The 13655-nt window shown below is 39.7% G+C and overlaps 1 protein-coding gene across 1 annotated transcript in view; it reads right to left on the reverse strand.

Annotated features, from left to right (window-relative positions):
* Positions 1-2034: 2034 nt before the first annotated feature.
* Positions 2035-13655, reverse strand: part of LOC124556351 (transient receptor potential channel pyrexia-like) — a 206458-nt gene continuing 194837 nt past the window's right edge. Inside the window, exons 10-11 of the mRNA XM_047130351.1 lie at positions 5164-5355; positions 2035-2448 (exon numbers count right to left, since the gene is read on the reverse strand). Of these exons, the coding sequence (XP_046986307.1) occupies positions 2113-2448; positions 5164-5355 (528 nt within the window). The 3' untranslated portion in view covers positions 2035-2112. The remainder of the gene's footprint in view (positions 2449-5163; positions 5356-13655) is intronic.

Here is a 13655-nt window from a genome sequence, read left to right on the forward strand (position 1 = left end):
GGCTGCTCACTGCTCAGAGACTAAGTCCCGCAATACCACACAACGCGAAGACTCCAAGGAGGACTCGAAGAAGTATGCGTTCTTGACATTCTGTGGCTCAATAACAGGAAAGATAAGCCGGCTCCTAAAGAGGAATAAAATTGATTTGGTCTTCAGGGCTCCAGCAAAAATTCGACAACTTTTGAGGTCTGTGAAAGATGATGTAGGCCTCATAATGCCAGGAGTATGTAAAATACCATGTTGATGTGCACGGTTCTATATTGGACAGACTGTGCGTACCATTGAACAGTGCTGTGTAGAACACGAGAGATGTTTTCATCTACAGTACCCAGAGAAGTCAGTGGTAGCAGAGCATGCATTAGAAAAAGATCATCATACTGCTTTCTACGAGACATCTATTATCACACGGACTAACAGTTTTTGGGTTAGCATAAAAAAATAAGGCATTGAAATAAAAACTTGTAACAACATGCTCAATAAAGACGGCGGCCTGCAGTTAAGCACAGCGTGGGACCCGGCCATTGGAAGGCTGAAGCGGGTGTGGAAGCTGCACAATGCAAACATTACCATATATGGTGCTGGAGTGGGTACCAGTGACGTTATGGAAGGGAGCGCGGCTATATAAGGACAGCAGCAGCAACCAGAAGACAGTCACCATTTCACAGTGGCTGAGGAGTACTCAGCAGAGGTATTGTGGATTTTAAACCACTTGACGTGGCTGGAAGCCTGAACCTTTATTAGAACATATCGCCGTGAAACTATGCACTCCTATAAACGTAAACAAATAAACTGTGAGAGGTTGTTCAGAATATGATTTAAATGTGTGAAAACTGCACCGTCTGTAAAAGTGAAAATAAATTCTCTTTAGGTAGTGATTTTAGCTCACCCTATTTTAAAGGTTAATGATAGCAACTGTTAAAAGGAAAGTTTAATTGTGGAGTAACTGACAGCACTCTTATGTGTACATTCAAATAGATTAACTGACATGCCTTCATTTCATTTCCGTACAAATGTTGCACTTCACTCAAATTTCACTCACCTGAGACATGTATCAATACCTGTTACAATTCTGATGGGAAAGATGAGGCCAAGGCACTGGTGAAACATCCTGACACCCTGAATGCCAAAAATTCTGTGTAAAATTTGTTTTCAGGCTGGTCATTATGACAATGCATTGTAGATATGAACTGACTGTGCAGTTAAGGAACTATGCACTTCACACATTTCTCCAGGCCCTTGACTTTTCTACTTCTTGGAATGCTAGATTGATGATTGTGGTTTTATAGTCTGTGTTCTGACTAATAAACTACTCAGGAAGGGGAAAAGGGGGGAACAACTCAAGACATACTAGATATACAAATGAAATCATTTCAAAATTTTACTACGTAATATCAGATAAATAAATAAAAATAAATAAATAAGTAAATATGAATATAATAGAGGGAAACATTCCACGTGGGAAAAATATATCTAAAAACAAAGATGATGTGTCTTACCAAATGAAAGTGCTGGCAGGTCGATAGACACACAAACAAACACAAACATACACACAAAATTCAAGCTTTCGCAACCAACGGTTGCTTCATCAGGAAAGAGGGAAGGAGAGGGAAAGATGAAAGGATGTGGGTTTTAAGGGAGAGGGTAAGGAGTCATTCCAATGTCTGCTTGTGTCTGTGTATGTGCGGATAATTATGTGTGTGTGTGTGTGTGTGTGCGAGTGTATACCTGTCCTTTTTTCCCCCTAAGGTAAGTCTTTCCGCTCTCGGGATTGGAATGACTCCTTACCCTCTCCATTAAAACCCACATCCTTTCGGCTTTCCCTCTCCTTTCCTCTTTGCTAATGAAGCAACCGTTGGTTGCGAAAGCTTGAATTTTATGTGTAAATAAGTAAATAAATAGAGTACCAGTTCCAAGCACAATCTGGACTTCACATTTTAAAATTTGGTTTAATATTCCTTTTTTATTTTGGTAGAAGGGAAATGTACTTACATATTAGCATTATCAGCATGTTAGGAAGATGTTTTATACCATGGGTTTGTTGTTGTAATTTTGTTATTAATGTGCTGGTGTTGCTTTAAATATTTGTATTTTAATACAGTGTTTGACAGAACATTAATACTTGTGTTGTTCATCTGAATTACTCTTTTCCCGCAAGGAATTTTGCAATTCTTCCAACTGGCTGGTAATCTTATTGAAACGTTCTTCAGACAAAGAATTTTGTCGCCGTTGTTCAGCATGCATTGCCTTGACATGTGCTATCATACGGTCTGTAGGTGCAGAAGCCACTCGTCTAAGGGTACACAACTCATCATCATGCTCTGTAGGATCAAAAAACACTGAGTAGGCAAGTTCGTGTTTGTTTATTCGTCCAGGATGTTGAAGCAGTGATCTTCTTTCTGCGACAAGCCGATACGCAGAACGTGCTATTTCTGCAGGTAATCGATCAGCCTGCAATTACAGTGTACGTAATCAGTTCAGAATACGTGTTAGACTTCATGATTGATAAATAATACATAACTTAAAATTTATGAGGTATTTGCAACACAGAGGGAAATAGGGATCTGAACAGTTTACTTTTTCTTCCATAGTTTAGTTTATATTATTTTTTATATTATTTTTTAAAAATTATATGTGCAGAAAGAGACAACAGTTATTAAGAAAAAAATGTTCAGCTGCATATTTTATATTCTAGGCAGATGTTTACTGTCAACGTTTGTTGAGTGAGACATTTGTGCTTCATAGCAACTCAACTAAAATGTCATTTGTTGTCTGCATTAAATCCATGCCATGTCTTGTCCTGTAAGACATATAAACAAAATTAGTATTGAATTCCACTATTTTTTACTCTTTGTCTCTTAGACATAAATCTTCTAGTCTTTCTACTACCCTGTTTGACAAATGGTACAGAACAACAAAATTTCTATTTCTGTTAAATGGAAGTATCTGCATGAAATTATTTGTTGATACAGTGAAAAGTGCTCTATTCCAGAAGGATACATAATGTTATTATTAAATCTCACTTAAAAAGAAAAAATTCTGGTTTATGCAGTCTGCAGTATAGATATCACAAATTTGCTGAATATATATAGTCAGTCAATTACAGTGCATTGCTACCAGAGTGAATAGTTCTCCTGGGGGAATGTTACAGAGAATTATGAATTAAAACAGAAACAAGTTAAGTACTGAATGTCATAAATTGGCCTATGTATTTGATCTTGTGGTGTAGCCTGCTAATGTGCCCTTCCTTTCATTTTTTTACTGGAAGGCAAGGCTCAAGAGGAAAAAGTAGGATGATGCTGTGGTGAGTATGTTTAAAACCACCATACAGAAATGGCTTACAGAAAAAGCATTTTATAAAGTAGAAGAATTCAAATTGTGCCATAAAAGTACTGCCGGCCAGTGTGGCCGTGCGGTTCTAAGCGCTTCAGTTTGGAACCGCGTGACCGCTACGGTCGGAGGTTCAAATCCTGCCTCGGGCATGCATGTGTGTGATGTCCTTAGGTTAGTTAGGTTTAAGTGGTTCTAAGTTCTAGGGGACCGATGACCACAGAAGTTAAGTCCCATAGTGCTCAGAACCATTGGAACCGTAAAAGTACTAATGTAGTTTCATTTAGATCAAACTTATATATGTGAAAATGTTGAATATATTGCGTGCAGTATGATGGACATTTTGTGTTTTGATAGCCAATTATGATCTGAAAATATCTTTTAGACCATGGGTTTTATTTATGTAATTGTATGTGTGTATGTTCACAAAGGACAAATTTACTGCTTTGCAATGCGTAAAGATGGATAGTAAATAAATACAGTCACATTGTTCCAGGTAAAATTGTATGAACTGGACAAGTAAACACTTAGGTTGTATCATCAAAAATAGCTGTGGAATAATTGTTCATTTTCAGTTCATTTATTTCCAGAAAAATGGGTCTGTATTGTGGCAGAAACTATTTTCTCAAAGTTATGTAGATAAATACAACTTGGCACATGGTGAATGCTGTGAGCAGAAGAAAATTTTTTAACAACAAGATTTCATTTTTGTCGGTATAAATTCATGTAAATGATTGCTACCTCCATGTTTCACCTCTGATTTAATGCAAATACAATTGCATGCTTGTTTTATATGCTGCCTGAACTATGAGAGCAACGTTAGTATGAGGGGGCAGGGATCACTTACAGCTTGCACAGCAGATGAATGGTATTGCTGTTGTAGTATCTGCCAGTCTGCTTGTTTCTCAGTCTACAGATGATTGTGAGTTAATTGCTGAAAGAACGCTTGTGGAGACCATTCAATACTTTGTGAACATACTCTTGGTCATACATCCATGTAATGCTTATTTACACATTCTCAACATTTTTAATGGGATTTGGTCATTCAACAACTTGCCTGTGACTAACACCTTGTATTCAGGATAAATGAACTATGGACTCAAGAAGAGCAAACATTAAGTGACATGTTGTAGTAGTTAACACATTGTTCTTATGTTCAGGATGAAGGTGTTTAATTTTCCATTTGGTCATTCAGATTTAGGTTTTCTATGATTTCTCCAAATTATTTCTGTTGCACAAAGTGACAGTATGTTTTTTTCACCACCATTGGCCAGTTGTTCCAGCACTGTGTCTATAATGAAAATACTATAGGTTGTAAAACTCAGAACCTTCCTCCTGTCTTCAAAAGGAAGCTGCTGCTGCTTCTTTTTCATCAGGCTGTTTACTCAATCTTGCAGAGTGTCACTTTCCTTTTGGTTTGTATTTTTGTATTTTGATTGAAATACATTTCTTTTTATTTATATTTATTCATTTTTTATTGAAATACAAACATAAAGGAAAACAAAACCCTACAAGAGAAACATGACAGCCTATAAGCAACAATTCTAAGTTATTTTATTCAATACCAGTACTTTAAGATTTTCCTATTCAGTTGATCTGGGTGTTAATAAGTTCCAGTTTTATGTATTTTTCATGGTATTTCTATTATGCCATACACACAGACCAACTTTTCTGCTTTTTATTTATTTGTGGCACTTTATCTAGAAGTAGTATATTTTCTGAAACCAAGTTGAAATGTCTAAACTTTTAGCAGCAAATATCCATTGTCATGCAGGAAAATTTGATAAGCAGGTGATAATGCACTAATGTAAATGTAATTAGAGATTATTTAATCACCTGTGGATGGTTGGGCCGGACGTAAACTGAACTGTGGTATGGAGAAGTGAGCAACAGTGCACTTTGATGAGCCATGGAGAGAAGTCGTGGTGGCAGCCATGTCAACAAACGTGAAAAGAGGGCACTCTCCAGATGGGCCACCAATTCAGCCTGTCGTACAAGACGGTCCAGACCTGCTGAACGCTGTAGACCCTGATGTGTGTAAAAGAGAAATCTTGTGAATTGGAGTGTAGGAAAAGGCTTAGCATTAGAGTATTTCATTTAAAAAGAAGAGGTTCACATGTAACTTAGCGAGACCACTACCATTATTAATTGTTGCAACTTCTGAATTTTAACTCAGTAAACCCATTTTGTAAGTTGAAATATGTTTTATTACTCTCATAAAGAAAGTAATTTGTATCTTGTAGTTCTACATCTACATCTACATTTATACTCCGCAAGCCACCCAACGGTGTGTGGCGGAGGGCACTTAACGTGCCACTGTCATTACCTCCCTTTCCTGTTCCAGTCATGTATGGTTCGCGGGAAGAACGACTGTCTGAAAGCCTCCGTGCGTGCTCGAATCTCTCTAATTTTACATTCGTGATCTCCTCGGGAGGTATAAGTAGGGGGAAGCAATATATTCGATACCTCATCCAGAAACGCACCCTCTCGAAACCTGGCGAGCAAGCTACACCGCGATGCAGAGCGCCTCTCTTGCAGAGTCTGCCACTTGAGTTTGTTAAACATCTCCGTAACGGTATCACGGTTACCAAATAACCCTGTGACGAAACGCGCCGCTCTTCTTTGGATCTTCTCTATCTCCTCCGTCAACCCGGTCTGGTACAGATCCCACACTGATGAGCAATACTCAAGTATAGGTCGAACGAGTGTTTTTTAGGCCACCTCCTTTGTTGATGGACTACATTTTCTAAGGACTCTCCCAATGAATCTCAACCTGATACCCGCCTTACCAACAATTAATTTTATATGATCATTCCACTTCAAATTGTTCCGCACGCATACTCCCAGATATTTTACAGAAGTAACTGCTACCAGTGTTTGTTCCGCTATCATATAATCATACAATAAAGGATCCTTATTTCTATGTATTTGCAATACATTACATTTGTCTATGTTAAGGGTCAGTTGCCACTCCCTGCACCAAGTGCCTATCCGCTGCAGATCTTCCTGCATTTCGCTACAATTTTCTAATGCTGCAACTTCTCTGTATACTACAGCATCATCCGCGAAAAGCCGCATGGAACTTCCGACACTATCTACTAGGTCATTTATATATATTGTGAAAAGCAATGGTCCCATAACACTCCCCTGTGGCACGCCAGAGGTTACTTTAACGTCTGTAGACGTCTCTCCATTGATAACAACATGCTGTGTTCTGTTTGCTAAAAACTCTTCAATCCAGCCACACAGCTGGTCTGTATTCCGTAGGCTCTTACTTTGTTTATCAGGCGACAGTGCGGAACTGTATCGAACGCCTTCCGGAAGTCAAGAAAAATAGCATCTAACTGGGAGCCTGTATCTAATATTTTCTTGGTCTCATGAACAAATAATGCGAGTTGGGTCTCACACGATCACTGTTTCCGGAATCCATGTTGATTCCTACATAGTAGATTCTGGGTCTCCAAAAACGACATGATACTCGAGCAAAAAACATGTTCTAAAATTCTACAACAGATCGACGTCAGAGATATAGGTCTATAGTTTTGCGCATCTGCTCGATGACCCTACTACCTGTGCAATACCGATTGCTGCTTGGTCCCCGCATGTCCTGACTTTGCCCCGCACCCGTTGAGGCTGTTGCCCTTTCTGTACTTGCCCAAGGCCATCTAACCTAAAAAACTGCCCAGCCCACGCCACACAACCCCTGCTACCCGTGTAGCCCTGGAAAATTTTAAATTTCACAGATATAATTCCTTTTAGTGGCACTGATCTTTCCTTTAATCAGCTCAGAACCTGCATCATAGCTTCAAAACACAACAACAATAAGAATAAAGGCAAAAACTATTTAGACTCAAAAACTTTGCTGTAATGGACTCCTGACCTATTCAGCGGAACCCAAAACCCCACCACCCTATGGCGCAAGTCGAGGAATCTGCAGCCCACACGATCGCAGAACCGTGTCAGCCTCTGATTCAGACCCTGATACAAACTTCACATCCACCAACAGAAATGACTTCCTTGAGGACATGCTCACATTTGGGTGTAATCAATATATAATGAAGGCATGCTCCACAATATTGGATGAATATTTCTGCATCTGTAACAGTTTTAAACTAGTTTCAGTTAACTTCGCCTTAATAGTATTCCGGCTGAAGAGCTGCGGAAGCACACTGGAAACACTTCAACTCAGTTGATTTTTATTTATAGAGAGTTTTTGAGGTTTACAGTACTGGAAGTAAAGATCTAGTTTTCACGTGTCCAGTAGAGCCTTGTGATTAGTATTCAGAGATAAGTATAGATGTTTTTGAGTCTAGATAGTTTTTCCCTTTATTCTTATTGTTGTTGTGTTTTGAAGCTATGATGCAGGTTCTGAGCTGATTAAAGGAAAGATCAGTGCCACTAAAAGGAATTATATCTGTGAAATTTAAAATTTTCCAGTGAATTAATTGTTCAAAGAAATTTTGGGATCACAGCCGGTCATCGTAAACTTCACTCCACCATATTTAAACTGGACACCTGATGATCATCATCAGATGTCCAGTTGAAATATCGTAGAGTGAAGTTTATGATGACCGGGGGTTATATCTTTCAAAAGACTTCATAATACTTGAAATACCTGATGCTAGATAAACAAGCACATTCAGTGTATAAAATTGAATGATTGAAGTAGTTATCATTACTATCAATCATGTGGTTCCTCCAGCTTGAAAACTGACAAACTTTTGCCAGTGACATCCAAATTAGGAATGCAGATTAATAGTTGATGCACCTCATATAGGCTTGACAGAGCTCTCTAATGCACACACATATGCATGCACCCCCCCCCCCCCCCCCCCCACACACACACACGAGAGAAAGAGAGCGGAGGTGGGTGGGGGGAGTTATTTTATTTTACTTATTTTGCGTATGGCATTACGTATGAACAACAACTAGCAATTGTGGATTACATAGTTTTACAAAATTTTACAAAAATATATTACTTTCATAATTTATAATTTAAAAAATAAGTCTTTAAATAAATATCTAATTTGTCCATGCATTCAAGGGCTGCATCTGTCACTTCAAATAGATCTTCCAAGTTCCCATGGTAGGCTCTTCTGCTACAGCTTGTTACAATGTGAGGGATCGTCTGGTGTTCATTTCCACAGTCACACTGAGAAGGTGAAGCCCTTCCCCATCAGTAGAGGTTTACAGCACAGATGCCATGTCCTGTGCAGATTCGATTAATTGATTTCCAGGCACATCGCATTAGTTCCATACCTGGTGGTCTTGTGTCAAGTCTTTGGAGGGTCTGATGTTCCTCATGGGCAATAGTGTTCCACATTTCTGTCCACTTTTTGTTGATACTGAAAGTTGCTGCCTGTAGTGATTCTACCAGTAGGACAGATGGCTGCCTAGACTTTAATTGGTTCATTCGGAATGCAGGAATGTCAGAGTGCATTGGAAACTTGGGAATTTTAAGTAATTTTTGGTATTCCTTGAGGAGGGCATTCTGTCTTTGGAGGTCTGGTGGAGCAATGTTGCCAGAGGTGGTAACCAGTATAGAGGAGGAGATTTGATGTAGCCTGTTATTGTCCTCATTGCTGCATTTAGCTCCACGTTAATTTTTCTCACATGTGTGCTATTGAACTACACTGGGGCACAGTATTCAGCAACAGAATAGACCAGCCCTAAGGCAGTGCATCGCAGTGTCGTTGCTCTTGCGCCCCATGAGACACCACTCAGCTTCTGTATGATGATATTCCGTGATCTCAGCTTTGATGCAGTGTTTTCTATGTGCTTCCTGTAAGAGAGGGTTCTAGCAAGAGTCACTCCTGGATATTCTGGAGAGTCTTGGTGGTGAAGAACCTGACCATTAAAGGTGACATTCAACTTCGAATTGGCCATTCTGTTGTTATGGTGAAAGCAGCTGACTTTAGTCTTCGTTGGATTTGGTATCAGTCTCCACTTTCTGAAGTATTCATCTATTGTGCTTAGATCTGCAGATAGGATCTCCCCATCAGCTTCAAGAATGTTCTCTGCTGGGTGGCCAAGGCCAAATCATCTGCATAGATGAACTTCCTTTGTTTCAGGGAGGTCAGATGTATAGAAGATGAACAGGATTGGCACCAAACTGAGCCTTGAGGAAGACCATTATCGAGTTTCTTCTGTCTGCCTAGTTGGTTGCCAAGACCTACTTGGTAGTATCTCTCAGATAGCATGTTGTTTATGAGCCTGATTGTGGTTTGGCAGTGTGTGACACTGGCAAGTTTGTACAATAGTCCTTGTCTCCATATTGTATCATAGGCAGCAGTAAGGTCAATAAAAGCCACTGACATTTTAAGGCGACGTTGGAATCCAGCTTCTATGTGTGTATTTAACCTGAGCACTTGGTCAGTGCAGCTTCTATTTGGTCTGACTCCTGCCTGTTCGATGGGAATAACTTCATGCGTCTTTGGACCGATTCGGTTGAGGATGACTCTTTCCAAAAGCATGTTGGAGCAGCTCAGGAGGGTGATTCGGCAATAGCTAAGCAGTTTTGTTTGCTGGTTTACCCGGCTTCAGTATTGATATGATTTTTGTTTTTTTGGAGGCTTTTGGCATGCTCCCTGATAGCAAAATATTAGTGAAGAAACTTGCAAGCCATCTACGAGTCCTGTTCCCACAATTGATGAGGAACTCCGGCTGTATCCCGTCAAATCCTGGGGCTTTGCCTTTTTTCATTTCTTTGATTGCTGCAGTGATCTCATTTACAGTGAAGTCTCTGTAGTACCCTGATTTGTTGGGTGCCTTCTGCTTCAGGTTTTTAAGCTTTTTCTTAACCATTCTTGTGTGTAGCTTAGGGGAGGGGGGGGGGGGGGGGGGTGCTTTGGAGAGAGAACTTATTCTGTTCACAATCTGGTCTGGTGTTACTTCAGGATATTTTCGGGTGGGTGGTAGACTTCCTCCCAGTTTTCTCAAGAGGTTCCATGTCTATCTGCTTGACCTCTTAAAAATCCAGACTTTCTGTTCTTCGCTCCCAGTCCTCTTTACGAGCATTATCAAGTTGTTTTAGGAGTTCTGCAGCAGTTCCGCTATCATTGGTGGTTAAATAGGACTGATACAGTTCTTTACAGTCATTACTCCAGGCTGGTATATATTCTCTCTGGAACCCTCCAGGCATGCACTTTTTGTTGTTGTTAGAACTGCTCCGACAAATCTTTCATAATTTTCACTTAAAGGGGGATCCATTTGATCACTTTATCAAGTTCTCTGGAGAATTTAGTGCAGTCTGCTTTTCTGAAGTTCCATCTTGGTCTAGGCATTGATCTGATTACAGGAATTTGAATTCCTATGTCTAGAATTACTGGCCGGTGTTGGCTTTTTGGAGAACCTCCAAGGACTGTCCTTTCTGTATGTAGAAGTTGTCTCTGGGAGTCCTGTGTTACAAAACATAGGTCAAGATTGGAATCCTTGTTCCAGGCTGCAGATTTAAATGTTCCCTTGTCCTTTGAGTCAAAAGCTGGGCTAAGGTTGGTATGTTCAGCCCAATTTGCCAGATCCTTACAATTTTCATCAGTATCGCTGTATTTCCAATTGCTGTGATGGCTGTTGAAGTCGCCAATATATTCACTTGGATGTGATGAAACGGGAAGAACATGAGCTGGCCAGTTATCTGCTGGAGGCTTCTAGACATTTGTTTCAGTAACATCTTTAACTTTAACTGAGACAGTCTCAATATTTTTTATGGAGTTTGCAGATATCAGATGCACATTTTCAATGTTACTGCGTATATGGGTAGCACAGCTGTAGCTCTGGTGGTATGTAGATCCAAGGACTTCATAGCCAGCTACACGTCCTCTTGGAATACAGTCTTCATTCGTAACTATATGAGTTTCTTGAATGACTGCCACATCTACATTGTTTTCGAGTAGCATACGGGAGAGATGTTGTGATTTAGATCGGCTGAGCCCTTCGACGTTCAGCTGTAAAATCTGAATATTATGGCTTAGGTGTGTGGTTGGTTGGTTCTGAAAAGAATCGTTGTGAAGTAGTTTCATGTTCATGTTTAAGCCAGGAGATCTGTAGTAGATAAATCTAGATGCCAGCTCCAATACTCGTGTAGCACCACCCAGGAGGCTCAAAAAACTTTAGAAAGAATGTAGTGAGTCTGTTGGCAGGAGGACACTCAGGAAACAAAAACTGTATGTTTGCAAATACACATAATTTCGACAGTAAATTCTAACCACTTTTTGTGAAGAGTAATAAAATTCCGTTTATCATCTCAAAAAAATAGTTACATAGTTAATTTTTTTGTTTGTTTCTTCTTTGAATTCTCTTGCTCTATACAGGGTGAGTCATAAATGAGCCGAAACATTCCAAGGACTGCATGCTGATATGAAAAGCAACTCAATAATGATTGTTGTTAATTTTTCTCCTGTTGATAACATTTACAAGATAAAGAAAATAAGTTAATCACGAAATGAGGCACCAGAGAACCTCAAGATTGTGACATATTATTCTCCCACAGATGCATTACATGACACACCAAAGTCCTGATTTGCATCATCCAGCACTGGGGAGATATGGGAAAAAGCTCATTTCCTCTGTGTGAGTATGCAGTATGAGAAATTACGTAAGAACTTGTGAACCAAATGTTGCTGACTGGCAGAGTGTACAGTCCCATGTTACATGAAATTTGAGCTGCGGCTAATGACTTAAGGCAAAATATGGCACATGTGTCCTGTTCACAACAGCTCTGGGCCTCTTGCTGTAGCTGATATGCACCGTGCCAGTAGCTGCTAAAGATATTTCATAATGTTCTTTACATGGCAACTTCCACAAATGAGTAAAATGGTGTCATGAACGTCATTTAGGGCATTGCAGATGGAAGAGCGGTAGCTGGAAGATAACTCTGCCAAGAAAAATTTCCCAGTACATACATCCCATCAGCACCTAGACATTTGATGGAGTATAGTGCATTTGTGGCACCTTCAGCATTTAGTGCCCGGGGTAAGCCAGTCATCGAAGTATAGTGAAGATGTTGAAGAGAATATGTTGCTGCACTCTGTTGCTAAGAACTAAAGAGGAAGCACCAGGTCTCTTAGCACTGTATTAGAAACGTCACAAAGTACTACACTGAAGCTAAGTCATCAGACAAAAGACTAGAAGTTGTAAGTATGAGGGTACTAACAAATTTATGGTGTCAATATCTGATGGGGGAATTATTGCTTGGTACCTCTTGGGACTAAATGTGCCATCACCAAGATTTACAGAAGAGCAATGATTATCTATTGGAATATCGGAAGAAGTCAATTACATAAAAAATGATGTAGCTTGTCCACATGTGGTTTACACCGGAGCAGATAGAAGCAAACCCAAACAAGCAAGTCTTCCAGATAATTTGCCACTGTTTGCTACCATTCGCTTGTGTCTGTGAACAACCATTTACAGTCATGCGAGGGAACAAAAGAGAACTCGATATAACAAGTATAGCCTGTGAACATTGTGTTATTGTTTTCTGGCACTAATATTCACTGCACAGGATACAACACTACAATTAGAGCCACAGTGCAAAACTTTAAGACAGAATTGTTTTGCACAGGGAGTGCATTGTTTTTGATAAACTGACCACAATGGCATAGGAAAATAAGAATGTAGGTCTCTGAATTTGCATGTAAGAATGAAACGCATGGAGATAATGTACTAAACATGGAATTGCAGCTCCAGTTTGTTTTGGCGTTTATTTCAAACTTTGCCGATATGCTGGTTGATGCTTTTCTGTTTCTAATTCATTGCAAATGAGGAGGAAATTTATAAGCAGAACACTGATCACCATCAAACAACGTAACCAGAAGAAAGGTTAGCATTTACACTTGATTTATTGTTGACCTCCCATCACTTAACTTGCTGACCACATTCAAAGACTTTGAAAACCCCAAACATTTGGATTATGTCAGATTATTTGCCCAGACACATACAGTCTGTTGATAATAAGTTGGTCTATGGCCACAGTGTCCTGGAGGGCAGGACATGAGAAGAGGAATGTTTCCTTGTTTGTCTCTCAGTGCTGACAGAGGTGTACCTCGTATCAAAACAGTCTCAAGGAATAAAATGTTGAATCCTGAACTTTCTGGAAGTGCAGTTAGTGATGTCAGGCCGCAACATACCTGGTGCTGCTGCTAAATGTCACCCTCATTGAGTCTTTCACAAAACTGTGGTTGTTCTTTTCAAGACTTGTAAAAATGACTGCAGTGTATTTGAGTTATTGTTGGATTTTTATGCACTGTATTTGTGTTTGTACTCTAGCCAGACAGCAGGTTGTACAGATTTTACTGCTGTGTGCCTAAATATGAGCTTGTATCTGACAA

The sequence above is a fragment of the Schistocerca americana genome, chromosome 1 (assembly GCF_021461395.2).
Source record: "Schistocerca americana isolate TAMUIC-IGC-003095 chromosome 1, iqSchAmer2.1, whole genome shotgun sequence".
In the NCBI taxonomy this organism is placed as follows: domain Eukaryota; kingdom Metazoa; phylum Arthropoda; class Insecta; order Orthoptera; family Acrididae; genus Schistocerca; species Schistocerca americana.